This window comes from Ptychodera flava, chromosome 19 (genome assembly GCF_041260155.1).
Source record: "Ptychodera flava strain L36383 chromosome 19, AS_Pfla_20210202, whole genome shotgun sequence".
Classification (NCBI taxonomy): domain Eukaryota; kingdom Metazoa; phylum Hemichordata; class Enteropneusta; family Ptychoderidae; genus Ptychodera; species Ptychodera flava.
Window position 1 is genome coordinate 32,174,561 of NC_091946.1, and position 23,297 is coordinate 32,197,857.

Here is a 23,297-nt window from a genome sequence, read left to right on the forward strand (position 1 = left end):
TCATGACGCGGAGAAGTCATCGAGGAGAAGAGGACAGAAGGCTAAGTGACTTCTTTTTGTCAAATCGAAATAAAAGGCTACATTCCTACTTTTCAACACACAGAAACTGGCCAGCTCGGGATTATAGCACATGCATAATACTATTGTTCTCGATATTAATCTACAAATGTTAGATCAGCGCAATGTTTTGACACCTTTCACGAAGCGCGTATGTGATTGGATAAAATGGCTTTTCTGAGCATTTGTAATTACCCCTTGGCCTATCCACAGGCGGCCAAGACACTATTAATGAGCTTATTATTGAGTTTTTCTCAGTTTTCTCTATCAGTTCCTCTCCTTTTCTTCGTGCTCTGACTGATTGTAGTAAATAGAATAAATGACTATATAGTCTAACCTAGTCTCTTGACTCTTTATTTATTTTACACCCCATTACAAGGACGTTTATCTATCACATACACACATCTTGTAATTAATTAGTCAACACAACTAATTATGCTAATCCGTGGACTTATCAGGGATTTTATGGTTGGTCAACATCGCGAAAGATAGGAAAGGTTACTAAAACTCCTTTTTCATTTACATCTCTATCTTTCCAATGTTGACCAACCCTTGATAAGTCCACGGATTAGCATAATTAGTTGTGTTGACTAATCAATTGCAAGATGTGTATATGAGAGATAAACGTCCTGGTAATGGGGTGTAAAATAAATAAAGAGTCAAGAGACAGGTTAGGTTATATAACCGTATATTTTATTTACTCCAATCAGTCAGAGCATGAAGACACAGTCCCTATATCCATAGAGGGACTGTGATGAAGAAAAGGAGTGGAATTGATAGAGAAAACAGTGAGAAAAAATAATAAGCTTATTAATGGTGTCTGGGTCGCCTGTGAACAAACATGGAGGTAGCTCCGTGCAACAAATGACTCCATCGCCACGCTAAAACCCAGATGTTTCGCGACGAGAATATAGAGAAGCCGTCGGGGATCTTGGTGGGGGCGGGGGTGCTAGAACAGCTACAATTCGACATCAAATTGTTCAAGTTGGTGACGGTCATATCAGTTCAGTAAAGATAAAAATACAATCAAATTTGCAACACACGTGGTTGGGCCGAAAAAAGAAAACTAAATTCCATGGTATCCCACCAATCCACATAGTGGATCCATGGAGTAAAAAACTATGATGTCCCCTACATCACGGACAAGGTCTGTGCCTACATGGATTGTTAATACTAGCGGAAATGATTCAGGGTCAGTTTGTGTTCTCTAAAAAGTTGCCACAAGCTTTGATGCACCATAGGTACGATGCTGTGTGGACCTTTGTGTACATGTTCCGTTCACTATGTTACCCTGCACCACAATAGAGGGAAACACTGAGGACGAACACAAATCACCGTACACAGACTTAGGTGGCTGCAAAGTTTGCAAGGACCAAAGACCACATGTACAATAAAAGAAGGACCTCGGCTACTTCTTTGGCGTCTAAACACGCGTTACTCCGCTTCGCATGGCAGGGCTATAATACGGCTAGGCGTAGTCACAGCCAAGCACTCTTGACTCATACCGGCCGTGGGGCTAATAGCTGACCATCGCGCATCGGTTGATACCGTGGCAGAAAATTACTTTAAAAGTAACCTCCATGACCTTATTTTTAGGTCACGCGTACGTCAGTCCAAGGAGGCAAAAGTTCTCTTCTACCTCCATGGTTAGTCATGGAGCTAGGAGCGGAGCTAGTACCTCCATGCTATACGGCAAGAATTGTGGAATATATTGGTCATTGCATGCTCCCTGTGTTTCGAATGTCATTATACAAGGCTTTGCTAGTTCTGCATAGTTTTCCCTGTTTGATGAGCGTTCGTGTTGTAATTGTAGGGAAATTAGTGAAATAAACATTATTCAGAATCGCAACTGTCTTACAAAGAGCATTGAGGAAGCTCCTTGCAAAGATTATCTGATTTCGCTGCCCACATGTGGGGGTTGTCAACCTGATGTAATAGCTTATTCGCCAGATTTCCATCGATAAGCGTGTGCATAAACAAGAAATTAAGTAACGTCATAAATTTTTAATAGTGGTGGGTATGGCCGATTTTGGCCAAATCGGTCATAAATCTGTCTAAATCTGTGTTGGAAAAGCTGTCATGAAAGTTTTTCCGATGAAGTATTTTCTTTTTGTCAAATCGAAATAAAAGACCGGACGTCACGTGATCCAATCTTTATTTGTCCTGAATCCCGCCATCCGTTTTCATCAATAAACACTACTATACTGGCAGTACACAGAAATGGGGAAACACATGAGCGCAGTCGACGAAGGCGGAGGCATTTTCTTTATATCCTGAACCGTTTGATTTCAGCATGTCCGCCACCCTACAGTCCTCTGACACCCGTAACCAAGGTGACAAAGGTAGGCGAGCCTAAGATTTAAATAGCTCATGGCTACTAACAGGTGCAACCAACGAGCTATTCATCGAAAACGCTATTCCGGAAGCATTTTTTTGAAAGCAGGGGAAATTTTATTTTTACTAGGGCAGGGGAAATATTTTTAGGTGACAGGGGAGCAAATTTTAGTTTTTTTGTCGGGCAGGGCAAATATTGGTTTATTGTCCTGGGGACAGGGCTTGGCGAAAAACGAGAAAGGGAAGTTACTTTTAAAACGGGGCAGGCTAGGGGAATTTCAGCTGTGGTGTTTCCGGGGATGGGGACGCAGGGCAAGTACTTATACCTTTTAAAGGTTACCCAGACTGCTTAGCCTATCGATTGACACCAAATCTCACTATATGTACTGCGAGATGGAAGCCAAATAATAGAAGGCCACTGCAGTATGTTTCTGCATGGGAATGTTAATTTTCAGGGGAATTTTTTTCTCAGGGCAGGGAAAATCGACAGATTTTTTTTCATCACAGGGTAGCGTAGCTTCATGTCCGTAGGGGAAATGGAATGACAAAATTTCGATGGGATTTTTTTCCAGACAGGGGAAACCGGCAAGTTTTTTTTTCGCCACAGGGCAGGGGAGCTTCAAACATTCACAGTGGGGAGGGTACAGACAAAAATATCTGGGGAGCGGGTAAAACTGAAGTTTGAGAGCGGCAGGGTAGGTCGAAAAATTTTCAGTGGGAGGGCAAATTATGAACAGCTAATTAAATACCCTCTTGACTTAAAATTAGTCAGTTCATATTACCTGTCATGTACAATATATCTTATCATAGTAAGGACCCCTTAAAAGTGCATTGTTCATTGGCTGCACCTGTACTAAGGTGGTGGGAATACTCTTCTTTCTTTCCTTGTTTCATCATTTTCTGGATTCTGAAATCGAGACAATTGTATTCAACTTCGCCATTCCATCAAAAATACGATGATTAAATGTTTCAACTGCATCACGTAAACACTTTCCTGATCATGCTATGATGTAGCAGGTAACAACCAGTTTTCTTTGTTTTTATCACCAACAGATCCTTCGAACGTAGTTGGGCAGCCTATGTCTGTGATACAACAACCACCCAACTACATTCCTCTGACACCCGTTAACCAGGTAATAACTTTGGAACATCGACCGATCTTGGGGTCAAAGGTTACAGTGTTGGAGCCCCAATTGTTAGTTGAATCTTTTATTGACCTTTATCTCTGGTTCCTGCCGCAAGCTTTACTTCGCTTTAAGTTACACTTGTTTTCCTTCTGGTATTACTGCTTGTTATTTTGGGTCGTCTGACGACGTTTTAGAATATCGTCACCACTGCAATAGCCATATTTCAGTGCGGCCATAGGAGCCATGTTGAAGCACAGTAGTTGAAGGCGATGAGCTGTCTGTGTTTACAGCCATCGAAAATTGCGATGAATGTCGTGATAGTTATGTGACTTCAACTAGATTTTTTCGACTTTACTCTGCAAAACGGACTTACTGTGAATTGCTTTGAAGCATTGGCATTAGACGAACTAGACATATTGTCTAAATTGAGGTGTTGCCAACACTGTCGGGTGCAATTAAAAGCTAAGCGGTAACATGAGTCGATCATAAAAAAATCAACTCTGCAAAAGTTGAAACATTGTTTAGAAGGAGGTCAGACGTAGTCTAAACAAACCACCACATATGTCCAAGCTGTAACCTCCACAAATGTAATAATCTCCACAAATGTAATATCAACCACAATTGTAATAAAATCAACCACAAATGTAATAAAACAGTCAACCATTAATGTAACAACCCGCAACCACAAATGTAATAAACAAATTAACAATAAATGTAATAAAACTCAACCATAAATGTAATAAACTTGAACTTGCATATGTGATCATTTGTTTATCAATGCCCTGAGTAAATAATAACTTTAATAAGACTAGTGTAATGTTATTGCATACTTTCCTGAAACTAGGTTTCCTTTTCGAAACACAGAATAGAATACTTTGAGAACGCTATCAGAAAACGGCGAGGTACTGATCAAACCGTTAGATAATGGAAGTGGAACAGCAGTTCTAGACACTGATAATTACATAATAAGGAAGCGTCAAAATAACTTGTCAACCAGTGATACCACACAAAGTTTATGACAGATGACTCAGAATAAATAACAGAGAAATATAAAACCTTATAACAGAAACTTACAACACAAAACATGTTGACGAGAACATATATTTCAATCTAGTAAAAAACAATACGAACATTACCTTGAACACAATTAGACATCCTGACATCCCTAGTGAAGGAACAAACTTCAAGTGGGACAACATAGGAATACAGACAATCTATCGATTATTCCACACAATTTATCCACTGAAGACGAATTTGAGGCGATTGCTTAAGAAAGTACGGCAATTTTCGAAAAAAACGGCGTTAAAGGATCGTAGTGTTAAACAGTCTTCCCCACTCTGGAGTAGAGACTGCACTGACGTTCAGATTACGGCTGTGTCTAGCCATGGCCAATCAGTTCTGTACACAAAACAGGGAAACGTAAAATACACTTTCAAATATGCAAAACACACTAAACGCAAACAATTAAGAAATGAATAATGTGTGGAGTTGCTTTCCTTATTACATACATCAATATTTAAGGGCTAATTCCTGAATTGCAACGACAAAATAGATTTATTACATTTATGGTTGACAAGTATTACATTTATGGGTGTTTTTTTATTACATTTATGGTTACCATTTATTACATTTGTGGTTGGTGTTTTTATTACATTTATGGTTGATTTTTGTTACATTTATGGGCGATATTACATTTATGGGTGCATTTTATTACAATTGTGGTTGATATTACATTTGTGGAGATTATTACATTTGTGGAGGTTACACAAGCACTGTCCAAGTCTTATCACTTGCTTTCAGGTGTAGTTGTTTTGACTACATCTGACCTGCTGCGAGACAATGTTTCAACTTTGGCAGAGTTGATTTCTCTGTGGTCGACTGGAATTACTGCTCAGCTGATAATTACACCTGACAGTGTTGGCAACACCTCGATTTAGACTATGTGTCTAGTTAGTCTAATGCCAATGCTCCAAAGCAATTCACGTAATCACCACTAAAATGTTTGATTGTAACGTACAAGTGTTATCTATCGGCCAAAATACACGTTGCAGAACACGTACAGGACCTTAGCTAATGCTACTGCTCGGGTGATACGGCAGCTCGTATGACGGGGCTTTCGAAATTTAATCTAATCAAAAGACAAAAGTTCAGGTACATATTTCTAGCATCCTGTAACGTATAAGTAAATATAAACAACTAACAATCAGTCGGTCATTTTAAACAATAAAAATGCTCCTGTATGCAAATGCATCTCTACAAAATTACAAATGATGATATTTTAATGCGCAATGCACTTAGTGTAGCTTGACAGCTATTGTATATGGAGCAACAGCATGATTGTGTTGCCTAAGCATCATTTCACTCGTCTACCATAGTTATTTGTTTGTTTGTTTGTTTATTGATTTCTAAAGGTGGAAATTATTTTCCAGGGAAAAATTCAGTGTTCATGTTCACTACTTTGTCATCAGTTCGCTATCTATGAGAAACCACAAAGTATTGAGAAAAAAACATGTTTCATGCACGGTAAACGGGTTTATTTCAGTTAAAAATGCGTTAGACTTAGGAAATGTGTCGTCACGATGTCAACAGTTTAGAACAACAACGTTTGTGAACAAACCGGGTCAACTGTCATGGCTGTCTTGCATCAGCCCGGAGAAGGCAACGATATAAACAGTTTACATTAGCTTACCGTTAGTTAGTCGCTTGAAAATCAACAAATACACTTACATAAATTTATTTGACTACTGTTATTGTATCACCTCTTTAATGAGCAGAGTAATTGCCTTTAGTCAAGTCCTTCAATCTATACATGCTAAACTGTGGAATCTCATTAGATAAGCAAATTATCAATATTCTGACATGAAAATGCGAAATGACTTTCAATATTGTTTTAACTTAGTACCTATCATCAATGTACAAAGCATGTTTTGTCAATTTTAATTAAGTAGATATAGGTATATATCCCTTATTAGGAATACAAATTAGGAATTGGCTGAAGTAAAAATGCTTAATGACTGTGAATAATGCTGTATCATAGTATCTTCAATGTACATAGCAAGTTTCATCAACTTTGGTCGAGTCAATTCAGATATATACCCAAAAATTAGGAAAGTCATTAAATATACAAGTTCAGAATTGGCCGAAGTAAAAATGCTTCATGACTTTGAATAAAGTTATATCATATTATCTTCTATATCCATAACAATGTTTCATCAACATTGGTTGAGTCAATTCAGATATATATGTCCCCAATTAGGAATGTTCATTAATTATGAATTTAGGTATTGGCTTAAGTAAACATAGGGCCAAAGTCCTTGAAGCTACTATAGACATGGATACAAAATTAAGTATTTCCTGACTATATGAAATTATCTCACTAAGGTCCTCCTAGGGACCTGTAAACTAAAATATTAAAGCTGTCTGACCAGCGGTTTTGAAAAAACAAGCGACCCAACTGTCGACAGAACTGTGCTGTGTTATGTAGAGAATAGCTTTTTGTGACACATGTATTGATGAAGAAGGTGGATATTTTTGATAGTTCATTTCAGGATGACCTGAAAAAAAATTGGCAAAGTTAGCTACAAAAGCAAAATTGAAGATTTCATCATAATTTCGATATATTATATAAAGATGAAGCCTAAGAATCTGTATACTAAATATCAAAGCTTCCAGATGAGTAACTTTTCAGAAACAAATATTTTGACTAAAAATCGCAAAAATTGACCAAAAATACAAAAATTGAAAATTTCATCAAATTTCGATATATCACACTAAGACAACCCTAGGAACCTGTAAGCTTATACCAAATATCAAAGGCATCAGACAAATAGTTTTTTAGAAACACATTTTTTGACCAAAAATGGCAAAAATTGCACAAAAATTACAAAATTGCAGATTTCATTACATATTCCATACATCATATTAAGTTCATCTGTAGAAACATGTATACAAAATATTAAAGCTGTCAGACGAGCGGTTTTGATGAAATAAAGTTTTGACCAAAAATGATGAAAAAATTCTTAAAAAAAGAGATTTGCATATTTCATTACAATTTGAACAAATATAAGTTGGGTTATTCCTAGGGACCTGTTATATCAAATAAAGCTGTCTGACCAGCGGTTATGAAGAAGACGATTTTTTTACCAAAACGCCTTTATTGGCGCTAATTTGCATATTTTCAACAATATCAAAAAATTGAAAAAAACAATTTCTCAAAATCATATTTTACATCTACACAACACATATCAAATCAGTAAGTACTGCGGTTCTCAAGATATTTCAGCAGACGGACGCCTCACAAACGGACATACATACATTCATATATATATATATACATACGGACAGACAATGGACGCCGGACGGATACCCATCCAAATAGCTTCTAACGTACATGCCAGAAAATGCCAAGACGTTTTGACCGGTTGACCTCGCTGTTAATTTTATGCATGAAATTACAATAACAATGCTTGGTCGAATGACGTATTGCCTTGAGGCGGGATCGCAAGTGGTATAGGGGGAGGAGTACCTTTCCCGATGGTGATAAATGGTGCAGATTACCGTCGCCGAGGTGACTGGCGTATACGCGTGCAAAAGGCACCTATGGTTGATTTCCTGTTGACCAGTCGGATGGCAGAGTTGCAAATACCTGGACTGAACCATTTGGTTTTTTGTGGGTGTCGGTGGTACTTTGACAATAAAAGTAAAGATGCACAGATATTGAGTTTATTGTCTTGTTTATGAGCGGCCAGTATTTCCAACAGCATGAATTACGTGCATTTGCCCTAGGAGAAATCGAATGTAACCACATTCCTTAAGCTCGACGTACACTTAAGTGCCCCAAAGAACCATGGAATCACCCGACTTTCGATTGAAGAGATGAGTTTTGCCAAACCGCGTATACAGAAAAAGTGGCAGATGACTTTATTTTTAGAATCATAGACAGAGCGAGATGTAAAAATGTGAAAGAGGCTCTCCACCTAACTATTCTAAATGTTTTTGTGTCGAGTTTGTGTTTGATTCATTTCGAAAATGTGTTCCTACATTCTTATCCCATCGTGTGTGTTAATAAAAATGTTTGTTACGCTTTGGATATTTGTAGAGAAGTTTGGATTAGTGTGTACGGTAATGTTTTGTTTGTGTGGGGAAAGCTTATGGCGAGACGCAGCCGGACCTATGTTGTTACAAAAGTTGATAGAGTCGCCCTTTGACGCTCGCGTTTCGAAACCCGAGTGTGGTTTCTCATCAGTCGCAGTGTAGATTCATTCCTTAGTTTGTGTTTGTGAAAATTTATTTTAATGCATTTTAGTGGTCTTGCTTTTCGATTAGCGAGGCAAGTATATTAATTTTTGGTCACGTTGTGAGTCCGTTTGGTGGTTCGGTTTGTTTGTTCTATGTTTCTTTACTTCGGTAAATTTTGTTTTGACTGGTTTGTCTTTAGATTTTTGCGGAGGTTTTTGAATTTTTGGCAATTTTATGTTTAGATACTTACAAGTATCCTGGTTGATGTGCTTGTTCTCGTACATTTTGATTAATAGTTCGTTTACTTTGTTTACTGTTTGTCTGGCTTGTTGTGTATAATACTGAGTGTTGCGTAATTGCCTTTCGCATTCGAGTACGTAATCGTTGTGTTGACAATGACGAAAACCCGACCCTTGTCGAAGGTTTTTTCCCCGAAATTTGTCTTTTTTTGCAAGCTGGTTTATCGCGATTCTTTTAGCGCGCGACATGTTTGTTTCCTTGTTTGAAAGGGTATCTCTAGAAGTGCGAGTTTAGCAGCTTCAGATAGCTTTCAAGTTTTTGTTTTTTGTTGTTCGTGGAGCCCAATTTGACTTTTCTTTGAATTGGTGTTGTTACGATTGTTTGTGTCTCACGATGTAGCGTAGTCACATTTTACGACTTTATTTGTTGAAATCCTGAGGTGGTTTTATTCTGTTTGGTTTTGTTGGTGTCCGAATTAATTTTAAGGCTTTTGCCTAGTACTATTTTACGGAGTTTCATAGTTTGAGCATGAGCGATGATAGGTTGTTGTTGAATTTCATGTTGCTGTCGGCTTTTCTTTGGAAATAGCTGATTTATTTCCACGGCCATTTTTTCTGTTACGTTACGGTGATTGTTTATTTTGTATTTAATGTTGTGTTACAGTTGTTTGTTATGTGTACGATTTTTGTTATTTCTTTTAAGTGTTTGTGTGTTCTATGTAATTTTATGGGGTTTTTTTGGTAGTTCTCTTTTTGGAGTATTTGGTGGCCCTGAAAAGGGCCGCTTGGTATGGGTTTTTGTTAGCGCTTGGCGCGTTTGTTTTGGCGATAAGCCTAGCTTTTTTATGCTTCCCTTCGCCGATTCGATGTGCTTGGTGACACAGTCCCTCCACCAAAGTGGAGGGACCCGTGTGGTGAGTAGGTGTTTGCCGCCTTCTTGTCACTGTGTGTGCGTACATGGACGGTCTGCATAGCCCTTGAATGTGGTCTCGATTTACAATCAAACTTACAATTTAGGAGTATATATCAAAACTGATAAACGATTTATATTTTCACATGGGTTCACAAAAAGTTTCGCCCCGGTGTTCATTTTTGGCCCAGGAATTCCATCTACCCACCGGGCCCACCCTTTGCAGAGTAGTAAGCTTATGGGGCAAGTAAACATGGATGCGCCGGTGCGATTCAACGATCAGCCTGTATATCGGATCGAACGTCAACAATTTTACGGCTCGGACTATGATTTTATAAGTTTATACACAGTCCCTCGTGGATAGAGGGACTGTGGTTTATATAGAAAGTATAAGGCGCGGGGTATTATATATTGACTGATTACTGTAGTTATACCACTCTCCGCCTCGTGTCCATTGTTCTAACCATGCTTTCTAATTTCCATAACCGAATATTTTATTATTACCACCTGGCTTTCTTTTGTTTAAAAAGTGTCCGATTTACAAGTTCTTTTGTTTAAAAGTGTCCGATTTACTAGTAAATCGGACAGTTCTTTTGTTAAAAACTGTCCGGTTTACTAGTAAATCGGACACTTTTAAACAAAAGAACTTGTAAAATGGACACTTTTTAAACAAAAGAAAGTCACGTGGCGACGAATAAAAAAAACCAAACACATGCGAGACATTAACCAGAAGAAATTTATTTCACCATCGAGTACAGAGTAAAGACACTTTAAAAGAATCACCGGACTGAATTAATTTTGCACGACTGTACATCTCAAAATCAATTACAGGTCACCGTGAAATAACGGTATTGATTGCAAATATCACTTCTGTGTTAAGGTTATTATTATCACGATCATTCGAAGCTGAAATTTAAGACTTCAAAGTCAGTTGTAAAACACTGAATGTGGAGATTTCAGCCGCCTTTGGTAAAGTTAAATCTAGCTACAGGCAAACACACACGCAGTACCACAGTCATTGTGGATCTAGACATATTGTTTTTTTGTACTTGCAGTTTCTGTTGCGCCTTTCTCTGACGTGGCTGTGTAGCTTGGTCTTCCGATTGTGGCCGTTAATTAGCACTGGCGTGACAGGGGGAGTTTTCTTTTCCATCTTTGGCTTTGGTAGTTGAAGTGCATCGGATACAGCTTTCATTTGTACTTCATCCGCCATATCGAAATACGTAGAGCGACTCGGCAATTGCGTGTATGCTGCTCAAAGTTTTCGACTCAAATGAGCAAAGCGTGACTCTAACGTCGATCTGCAAACACCTTTTCACTTCATTCAACCAACCAATCAATCAAACATAATTCATACAATGCAAATCAAACCAGGTGCTCAACCACGTCATCGCACTACAGTAGCAACACATGTCAACTTTGTTTTATCCAATCATGGGTTATTTTTTTATTCTGTCGTTCAACAAGGTGTCAAAACGCGTCAATGTTTTCCTGCCAAAGTTTCAACTTGCACTGCACTAAAATTACAAATAAAAACTTTCGGCGTGCAAACAAGGCTCTAAAACTCGGCAAATTCGTGGTATAACACGGTAAGCGAACTCGTAGTCGGCGGTTTACGGAATTTAACGGTACAGTTTGCCATAAAACTCCTCGGCCCTGCGGGCCTCGGAGTTTTACTGGCAAACTGTACCGTTAAATTCCGTAAACCGCCTCCTACTCTTCCGTTTACCTATAACTATAGATAGGCTACATTCAGGACGGGCAGCGACGGGCAGTAATTAGTAGGCAAAACAGGTGGTTTTCACCGTGGGCAGAACTCGGTGCAATGATACTGAACATTAATAGTAAGCCTGTCACCTTGAAGGTAATACTGTAGGTGAAACAAGGACTTAAAACGCACGATGATACAAACAACACCACAAGTGAAACGTACACATAGAAATACACGCGTTTCTACGTTGTGCCCACCCGGGCCACGCGATTAAAATATGACTGATACTCCTGGATAGTGTTAATTGGGTCGGTAAACAGTCAATTAATAGTTTAATTGACTACCTGGGTGATTGGCAGGTCGTGTCCAACGACGCATATGCAAAGCAGGCCAAAAGACAAAAGCCCCCAAAGTTATTGACAGCTGGCCAGGGGTCACCATGAATACGTAATGAAGCTTCACTACGCAGAAACTGCGTAGTCAAGCCCTTCTTAACCGGTCAAATCGTCTTGGCATTTTCCCTCATGAGACTATAGTCTATAGTAGCTAAAATGCTTAATAATTTTCAAGTTGAAGATGCAGTGACCAAATTGAAATATTTCCGTCCCTATAGGTTGAAATTTACTGACCCGTTTCTCTCCGATTTGTGGATTGATCAAAGTATTTTATCCTCAGTGCCCTCTCCTATTGAAATATTCTGCCCCACAGAGTAACCGCTTCTCTTCCCGACTTCACCGAGACAATAACCTAACTGTCTGTAGCAGATTACTTTCATAAAATAAAACCCTTTGCTAGCGAATTCAAAGTCGGCATGACATTTCTTGTCCGTAAGCTGTACCTGAATTCGGTTAGCCATAGGTAGGCTTTAGCCCACATCGTGAAAAATATTGCACATGCACGCCACAAAACAGCCCCCATGAGAGAAAATGCCAAGAGAGTTTGACCGTTTGACCTCGCTGTTAATTTTATGCAGGAAATTACAATAACAATGCTTGGTCGAATGACGCAGTGCCTTGAGGGTGGGATCACCAGTGTATATGGGGAGGAGTACCTTCCCGATGGTGATAAGTGGTGCAGATTACCGTCGCCTAGGTGACTGGCGTATACGCGTGCCAAAAGACACCTATGGTTGATTTCCTGTTGACCAGTCGGATGGCAGAGTTGCAAATACCTGGACTGAACCATTTGGTTTTTTGTGGGTGTCGGTGGTACTTTGACAATATAAGTAAAGATGCACATATATTGAGTTTATTGTCTTGTTTATGAGCGGCCAGTATTTCCAACAGCATAAATTATGTGCATTTGCCCTTGAAGGAATAAATAATTTTCGAATAAAACATCGCGAATGTAACTACATTCCTTAAGCTCGACGTACACTTAAGTGCCCCAAAGAACCATGAAATCGCCCGACTTTCGATTGAAGAGATGAGTTTTGCCAAACCGCGTATACAGAAAAAGTGGCAGATGACTTTATTTTTAGAATCATAGACAATATAGCGAGATGAAAAAATGTGAAACAGGCTCCCCACCTAAATATCCTAAATGTTTTTGTGTCGAGTTTGTGTTTGATTCGTTTCGAAAATGTGTTCCTACATTCTTATCCGATTGTTTGTGTTAATGAAATGTTTGTTTCGCTTTGGATATTTGTAGAGAAGTTTGGATTAGTGTGTACGGTAATGTTTTGTTTGTGTGGGGAAAGCTTATGGCGAGACGCAGCCGGACCTATGTTGTTACAAAAGTTGATAGAGTCGCCCTTTGACGCTTGCGTTTCGAAACCCGAGTGTGGTTTCTCATCAGTCGCAGTGTAGATTCTTTCCTTAGTTTGTGTTTGTGAAAATTTATTTTAATGCATTTAGTGGTCTTGCTTTCCGATTAGCGAGGCAAGTATATTAATTTTGGTCACGTTGTGAGTCCGTTTGGTGGTTAGGTTTGTTTGTTCTATATTTCTTTACTTCGGTAAATTTTGTTTTGACTGGTGTGTCTTTTAGATTTTTGCGGAGGTTTGTGAATTTTTTGGCAATAAGTACCACTGCGGGGTACGGATTTTATGTTTATTGGATCAAGATACTTACAAGTATCCTGGTTGATGTGCTTGTTCTCGTACATTTTAATTAATAGTTCGTTTACTTTGTTTACTGTTTGTTCTGGCTTGTTGTGTATAATACTGAGTGTTACGTAATTGCCTTTCGCATTCGAGTACGTAATCGTTTGTGTTGACAATAACGAAAAACCGACCCTTGTCGAAGGGTTATTTTCCCAAAATTTGTCCAATGTTTGCAAGCTGGTTTATCGCGATTCTTTAGCACGCGACATGTTTTGTTTCCTTGTTTGAAAGGGTATCTCTAGAAGTGCGACTTTAGAAGCTTCAGATAACTTTCAAGTTTTTGTTTTTTGTTGTTCGTGGAGTCCAATTTGACTTTTCTTTGAATTGGTGTTGTTGCGATTGTTTGTGTCTCACGATGTAGCGTAGTCACATTATACGACTTTATTTGTTGAAAATCCTGAGGTGGTTTTATTCTGTTTGGTTTTGTTGGTGTCCGAATGAATTTTAAGGCTTTTGCCTAGTACTATTTTTCGGAGTTTCAAAGTTTGAGCGATGATAGGTTGTTGTTGAATTTCATGTTGTTGTCGGCTTTTCTTTGGAAATAGCTGATTTATTTCCACGGCCATGTTTTCTGTTACGTTACTGTGATTGTTTATTTTGTATTTAATGTTGTGTTTCAGTTGTTTGTTATGTGTACGATTTTTGTTATTTCTTTAAAGTGTTTGTGTGTTCTATGTCATTTTATCGTATTTTTGGTAGTTCCCTTTTTGGAGTATTTGGTGGCCCTGAAAAGGACAACTTGGTATGGGTTTTTGTTAGCGCTTGGCGCGTTTGTTTTGGCGATGAGCCTAGCTTTTTTATGCTTCTTTTCGCCGATTCGATGTGCTTGGTGAGTAGGTGTTTGCCGCCTTCTTGTCACTGTGTGTGCGTACATGGACAGTCTGCATAGCCCTTGAATGTGGTCTCGATTTTTATCAAACTTACAATTTAGGAGTATATATCAAAACTGATAAATGATTTATGTGATTACTGTAGCTATAGATAGGCTACATTCAGGACGGGCAGCGACGGGCAGTAATTAGTAGGCAAAACAGGTGGTTTTCACCGTGGGCAGAACTCGGTGCAATGATACTGAACATTAATAGTAAGCCTGTCACCTTGAAGGTAATGCTGTAGGTGAAACGGACTTCAAACACACGATGGTACAAACAACACCACAAGTGAAACGTACACATAGAAATACACGCGTTCCTACGTTGTGCCCACCGGGCCATGCGATTAAAATATGACTGATACTGCTGGATAGTGTTAATTGGGTCGGTAAACAGTCAATTAATAGTTTAATTGACTACCTGGGTGATTGGCAGGTCGTGTCCAACGACGCATATGCAAAGCAGGCCAAAATACAAAAGCCCCCAAAGTTATTGACAGCTGGCCAGGGGTCACCATGAATACGTATGAAGCTTCACTACGCAGAAACTGCGTAGTCAAGCCCTTCTTAACCGGTCAAACTCTCTTGGCATTTTCCGGCATGCTCGGATTATGCTAAACGGTCCTTTTTAGGACCACCACATCGTCCAAAAAAGAGCACCTGCGCATAAAATATGAAATTTCTTTTTGATAATTTGATATGACTAATGTACTTGGACGACAAGATGATTGGCGATGAACACGTAACCATGAAGATAGAGACCTGCTGTGAATTTGCATGGAACGTTTGGTCTGAACTGATGAGCTTAACCGTTGGCTTTTACTCAATTTTACGATCCCTTTCTCTTCCTCTATGGATCCGTTGACAATGATTTCTTCTATTTACACGTAAAATCAACAGAAATACAGATTAGCAATGTATAAACCACCGACTTGGTGTTCCAGTTTTCACAATCATTTGATGGAGATACAGAGATTATCAAATATCCAACGGCTGTTCACGTGCCCTGGATTGACTTTGCGATCGAAAAGCCACATTTTCGGGAACGTGTCTCTGCGTGCAACCCCGTCAACTTTCCTTTCCATAGTGAACGTCGCCGTCACTGTATATCTATTTATAGCGGGCTTCCAGGCCACTTTTAAGGAAATGTATAGGCCATGGTCCGGAGTCAAAGTTTGGTTGAACCATAAGTTTTGACGGCTTCTAATTTGAACTGCTCAAAACCACTCCCGGCTATACAGTTTTTGACCGTCATTTCAAAGGACGATGATCAGTGTATCAATGTCAAAAGCTGGCCCTGTCATATTTTCAGTAGATTTACGCATCAGCATCATCATTGTAGGACAACACATCATAGTCAACTGGTCGGCACTAGCCTGAGGGCCCACCATATTCAACATTAGTGTTTGTCTCAAATGTTATAATATTCTCCTCTCTTCGTTTTGTCTCTCCACACTCTGCACCAGAGCCAAACGACGTCCACGTTCAATTTAGGTATTGCCATCAGCAGATGGAAAATCCGCCGTATAGTTGGATGACTCCTGCAATATTGGCGTGTCTTTGTTGCTGTTGGCCCCTTGGACTGGCCGCAATCAGTAAGGCATCAGAAGTAAGAACAACACCTCTTTTCAATTACATTTGATTCCATCACTTTTGATGAAAACCAAGAAACAAGAATGATGTAAGACAAACGAGCAAAGCGATAATGTACATTAAACGTTCAACCCGACAACTTTCGTTACTGTACTGGTATTATGTGAGTTGCCAAGGATCTATCTAAGCAAATATCGGAAGAAAAAAATTTAAATTGAATGTATATAAATGTATCATTTTCAATATACCATTTTATCAATAGGCTGAGAAAGCTATCAAGGCTGGAAATCGACAACAAGCAGAAGCCTCATCTGCGTCGGCTCGAAAATTAACGGTAGCTTCCGTAATCTGTGGCATCGTCTTGAACGTCGCTGCGTTAATCATTGACTACGTTATCCTGAAATCCGATTATTGAGAGGATTTTCCACATTCAAGCTTGGGAAGAATCAAGTGGGATTTTCAAGATGGACCCAAACTTGCTCGCCCAAGCCGGTGTGCATGTGGTCGAGTATGACGAGGCTATTGAGTCAGAAAACTAAACATATTGTTATTGAATTTGAACGAAAAAATGTTTTTATCTTAAAGGTAGAATGCGCCCCGGGGACAGAGATTCGTACTCCCACATTTTTACAATTCTCTTCTTGTCTACCACTTGTGGGGACTCATTTGAAAGCTTTTCAAGAAAAAAACTCATACCGTCATAGTTTTTGGAGATCCAAAATTTAATTTTCCCAATAGCGTTAACACAAGATGGCGGCTATTTTGATTTTCAAATATCGAAAATGTTGGGTAATTTGTTTCGCTAGTTCCAGACTTTGCAAGGTGTTCCCCGATTTTTGAAAGAGCAAAGTTGAAAGTTTCATTTTCGAAGTTTCAGCAAAAGTTTAAGTCTTTCACTTTCCAGACGCATACTAAACCTTAGATAAAACGCACCTCAGGAACTACACTATTGGAAGTAATTTGGGATTATTGGATTTTCGTATTTTTCAAATTTCTCAAAAGTGTTAGGTTCATATAGTTTATTGTTGCAATATTACAAATTAATTATAAAAACAAGTACGAACTTAAAAAGAAAAGCAGATGAGCTTACATTCGCAGGTTAAAACGACCTTTCTTCGCCATCCAATTACCCCAAATAGTTCCAATCGTGTTATATTCTCTTGACCTTTTGGCCCACCAATTGTTAGGGTTCATTTTGAAGCTTATGGTGGAAATCAAGCTTTACCGGCTTAGCTTTGTAAAACTCGGGCCACTAGAGAAAACAAAGAGATGGCGGCCATTTTGAATGTCAAAATCGTTAACTTTTGGATAATCTGCTTCTCTTATACCAAAGTTTTCACGATGACCCCAGATCGTCATTCTTGATTTTAGCTAACGTGTTCACACACGTGAGCTTATGTCGCAGCGTTGTCTGTCTGTCTTTTTGTCTGCTGTCTCTCTGTTGGCCCTATATCTCAAAAACGGTTTATCAGATCAGAATCAAGTCTGGTACAAAGATTCAGTGTGCAAATGGCAAGAACTAATTAGTTTTTAGTGGGTGTGGAATGCATATGTTTTGCTTATTTGCATAATTAATGATTTTAGAATAAACAGATACATATAGAGAATGAGTGCACACAATTTGATGAAATTTGGTAAAAATGTTGATCGCACCAAGATATATCACCGTTTAAGTTAATAAAGTGTGATTTCCATATTTAATGATATTTTAATTAGGGAATATCTGAATTGACTTGACCAAAATTAATAAAACTTGCTATGTACATTAAGATACTATAATATAACAGTATTGAAAGTTATTTAACATTCTTACTTCAGCCAGTTTCCTAGTTTGCAAATTTAATGAACTTTCGTAATTAAGGATATATATCTTGGTTGACTTGCCCAAAGTTACGAAATTTGCTATGCACATGGAAAATACTTACATACAACAGTATTCAAAGTCACTAAGCATTTTCATTTGAGTCAACTCCTAATTTGCATGTTTGACAGACTTTCCTAATTAGGGATATATACCGGAATTAACTGGATCAGTTTGCGAAACATACTATGTACATTGATGATACCAAGGAAAAACAATTTTGAAAGTCATTTTCGGATTTTCATGTCAGCTTATTTATAATTTGCATATCTGATGACCTTGCACAGTTTGGCATATATAGCTTGATGGACTTGACCAAAGGCAATTACACTTACTATATAAAGTGATGATACAATGAAATATTAAATATAAATAAATATAAATGAAATACAAAGACATTAAGTATTTTTATTTCAACTAATTACATAGTTAAATACTTAATGACCTTTAGAATTAATCTGATCTGAATATTGTTCATGATGTTGATCATAACATTTTCAATGAAGTCGTAAACATGTGGCAAAAGTTTAAATTTACACACAGCTGCAATATATAATGCCACGTGAGAATTTTCAGTTCATATCTGGTAAAATGGTTGAAAGTTTGCTTGAGGAAACCTTAAGCAAAAGTTGAAATCTTGAGGCGCGCACTACTTAAGCTGATGTTTTTCTTTTGTTGTTCAACATTAGATCATTATCTTATTTTCCACTTTATACACCTGGTATTCCAAACTTCAGTTAGACTAGAGTTCTTAGAATTTCGATAGAAATCCATTTAATGTGAACTGCATTCCACATTTTTGAAAACCACCATGAATGTCTAATGATGAATTAATCTGCTGAAGAATTTTCTCCAACCACTGACAAATTAATTTACAGAATATTTGAGCAGTTTTATTACTTGAATAATTGAATGTTGAAAAAAACTAGTTCAAAGTATTTGTTTCATTTCCTTTCCTGAAAGAGAATCAACATGTCATGTGAATTTTTGACATCCCCTTTTCGAGAAACATGTTGAGAACGCAATAAAGGATGGTAACTCCTTGCATCGGACTTAAAAGGTTAAGATCCGACTGTCACTGAAAGGTTGGCGGTCACATAAACGACATCGACTAGCATCAGTCGTTCACTAGCATTTATCAAGAATAAGGTAGTCTATTCGATTTAAAAACACTCTGGAAACTTCTTATCTTTGAATGTCATAGTATATGTAGCTAAATTTTCATTGAAATGAGTGTATATAACCCCCATGATCTATGCCGCTTTTTGCTCATCAGAGGTCACTAAATCGCACGCCGTTCCACCAAATAGAATTTCCTTGTAATTTCTGTGACTTCTTATTGGTTTTTGAAGTTTAGGCCGTCAATAGTTTAAAAAAAGAACAATCCATATCAAATTCATGATTCCGGGCCGACTGGTAGTACCCTGCATGTACATTGTCCGGCGGATTAGCGTAGCCATGGCAGATCATGAGTATATACGCTCCGAAGAAGCTTCGCGAAGTTGTGCAGGATAATCGCTAATACAGCTTAAACCCCTAATCGCAATTGATTTTGCTTGTATTAATTAATCGCGTTTTAATTATCAACATCTCCCGGTTCACAAACTGAACCTGTTATGAACATTTAATGAATACACGTTGTCACCGAAAATGCGCTCGGGTCAGCCTAAAAATTGTGGCTTTTAAGGTAGTATACGCCTTGAAAGTGAAAGACTTAAACTTTTACTCAAACTTTCCTGAATGGAACTTAATCTATTCTCTAACCAAATCAACAATTAAAAAAGGGGGTCACCGTACAAAGTTTAGAAACAAGCGAAACAAATTATAGGATATTTTGCGATATTTGAAATTCAAAATGGCCGCCATTCCTGTTTTAGCTCTATTGGCGAAAATCAAGTTTTGGATTTTCGAAAAGACTAAGACGTTGAAAGTTTATCTTTCTCAAAGAATTTGAAATGAGCCCCACAGGTGGATGATCAGAAAAGAATTGTAGAAATTTGAGAGTCCGGCTATCTGTCCCCGAGCGCGTTATAATTAAACCTTAAAAAATTACAATGTCAGGTGAAAATTTGTTACGCGAACATACTGTATTTACTACATTTGATAAGTTTCCAGACTAAATGACTGAGGGTTGTCCAACTTTCATTAGCTATTTTGAAATGTTGTGTAATGCGCATTCACCGTATGAATCATTATAATATCTTCGTCTTATTGGTTAAGGTACAGCTGTAATAATTGCGTGTAAGCCTAGTAACACTGATTAAGACTTCCTGCATGAAGGACTTGTAGTTCTAATCGGTGTATGCCCTTGCCCATAGTTACCGCATACATGTATGTGATGGTCACTTTCTGCGTCCCACCTCGGCGACATATTTTAGAACTATAAAACTTTTACAATTTTCTTCTGATCTACCATTTCAGGGTTGATTTAAAAGCTGTTGGTGTAATTAATTAGCTACCTTCTTAGCTTTTTGAAAATTTTATTTTTCTCCACGGAGTTTACACAGGGATGGAGGCCATTTTGAATTTAAAATATCTGTAACGGTTAGGTTATTTTTTCTGTTATGCCAAACGTTGCGTGGTGATCACCGTTTGACTGATTTTTATACTTGATACTTGAGAGAAAGGTTAAAAGTTTCCTTTAAAAAAGTTTGAACAAAAGTTTTAGTCTTTCACTTTGGCGGAGCATTCTATCTTAATTTGTTCCTATGTATACGTATCGAGTCGTCGCCTCTAATGTGACCAAATGTTTTACGTCACACTATCCTCCGTACTTCGCGAGCCTTTGTTTTGTATTTAATTTCAAATCAATTGCGGCTACTTACTGCCTGATTTTATTTAGTCTCACGGAAAGGCGTGACTTTAATAATAAAATGACAGACATACTTATACAGTACATGTCGAGAAAAAATAAAAGCATTTTAGTTGTATGACATAATGCATGTGGTTTGGTTTGTTGTTTTCTTACGATCAGAGTGAAGTGAAGCCATCCCTGAAGATATGTGACGCTCGAGGAGACACGACAATATTTATTAAACTGTTGTTTTTGGGAATTGCAATTTCAGCAATGAAATTGTTGTGAGAAGACGATTGACGAGGTTAGGAAGCCAAATCAAATCAAGCTTAAGACTTCCTATCGAGGCAGAAGATAATTTGAAGGGGATCATGAGTGTTTATGGTGTAGTAGAGGCGCCTTTCTTCACTGTTCAGAGGAATTACAAAGGCGCCTTTCTTCATTATAAAGGCGCCTTTCTTCATTTTTCAGAGGAATTATAACTTTGTGTTTTAGCACTGCCCTTGACAATCTTCAGTAAACGCTTTATCATTTTGCTGCATTTATTATCTAAAGAGTTTGATCGTCTAATGCGCCAAAGCAGGCAAGGGTAAATTACAAATCTGTAACAGAAATTCTTCTGTTGCACCTGCTGGTGCGTTTGTTGTTGACTTTGTCAAAGTTAATGGTGATAATCTCATGATAGCCTCCACAGATTATTCATTTACCCTTGCTTGCTTTGGCGCATGAGGCAATCAAACGCATCACATAATAGACGCAACACAGTGACAAAACTTCGCGTAAGATTGTCAAGGAAAAAATACGTGACACGGCGAAGGAGAAAAAGAAACTGTTACAAAACCAGTGCAGATATAAGACAAGACACTAAAGGTTGGCAATATTATTATTGGCAATACATATCATAGTCAAACGTATTAAAATAAAATAAACCATTATGATACCAAGAAGAACACTGTGTTAGGCCCAAGACACCGTACCCCTACCCACCCCTGCACCTTGGGATGGACATTTTGTGCAGCTCCTATGGTTTTTTGTTGGAAACCAATGGATTCAAGACATCTCTTTACCAGAGATAATCTCTAATGACGCAGTGCTACCCTTTTTATATATAAAGCTCAGAAGGCTTCATTTGACTATGCACGTCTCTGAGAGACAGATATTCAACAAAATTGATCTGTTCCTTGCAGAACTGATGAACGCTCTTATTACAGCAAAGTCAACGAAATTCTGTCTAAATGTGTATAAGGACATTTTCAGCCAAAACAACCGAAATGTTCAAAACTAACAAAGCATTTTATTTCAGAACACACAATGAAAAGTTCCATTGCTAACAAAATATCAAAAGCATTTTTTTCAGCAAAGCCTATGAAAAGTTCCCCTTTGTCTTCTAGTTCTTGTCTTGCAGATCTAAGTCATGAAATCAGATTTTATGGGTTGGTCAACATCGCGAAAGATAGAAAGGTTACTAAAACTCATTTTTCATTTACATCTCTATCTTTCCAATGTTGTCCAACCCTTGATAAGTCTACGGATTAGCATAATTAGTTGTGTTGACTAATTAATTACAAGATGTGTATATGAGAGATAAACGTCCTTGTAATGGGGTGTAAAGTGAATAAAGAGTCAAGCGGCTAGGTTAGGTTATATAACCGTATATTTTATTTACTTCAATCAGTCAGAGCATGGGAGACACAGTCCCATATAATAATGATAATAATTTATAATAATATTTTATTTCTATAGAGTCTAAATCCACATAAACAGTGATCAGAGACGCTTAAAATACACTTTAAAAAGTAAATGAACAAAAGCAATTTTAAAAATGTCTACAGATATTTGAAAAAACGAAAATCCATAGAGAGACTGTGATGAAGAAAGGAGGGGAACTGACAGAGAAAACAGTGAGAATAACTCAATAATAAGCTTATTATAGTGCCTGGGTCGCCTGTGAACAAATATGGAGGTAACTCCATGCAACAAATGACTCCATCGCCACGCCAAAACCCAGATGTTTCGCGACGAGAATATAGAAAAGCCGTTGTGGATGGGGAGGGGGGCAGGGGTACTAGAACAGCAACAAATCGACAGCATATTGTTCAGTTGGTGGCGGTCATATAGATAAAAATACAATCAAATTTGCAACACACGTGGTTGCGCCGGAAAAAGGAAACGAAACTAAATTCCATTGTGTACCACCAATCCACATAGTGGATCCATGGAGTAAAAACTATGATGTCCCCTACATCACGGACAAGGTCTGTGCTACATGGATTGTTAATACTAGAGGAAATGATTCAGGGTCAGTTTGTGTTCTCTAAAAAGTTGCAACTAATTGTATGCATTCAATCCCTCTCTAAAGAGAAAAAAATTCTCATGTTTTTCTGATGCACCATAGGTACGATGCTGTGTGGACCTTTGTGTACATGTTCCGTTCACTATGTTACCCTGCACCACAATA

At 38.1% G+C, this 23,297-nt stretch overlaps 1 protein-coding gene across 3 annotated transcripts in view; it reads left to right on the forward strand.

Moving 5' to 3' along the window:
• The first annotated feature begins 2,262 nt into the window (after positions 1-2,262).
• The window catches only part of LOC139119299 (uncharacterized), an 81,996-nt gene continuing 60,961 nt past the window's right edge, over positions 2,263-23,297 (forward strand). For 2 of the 3 annotated variants that reach the window (XR_011548901.1, XM_070683046.1), the window contains exon 1: positions 2,269-2,399. Coding sequence is in view for 2 of the 3 variants with exons in the window: in XM_070683046.1 (XP_070539147.1) it covers positions 2,351-2,399 (49 nt within the window). In the remaining variant the exon portion in view is untranslated. Of the gene's footprint in view, positions 2,400-3,444; positions 3,525-23,297 lie in introns of all 3 variants that reach the window. The other variant, XM_070683047.1, reaches the window with a different exon arrangement.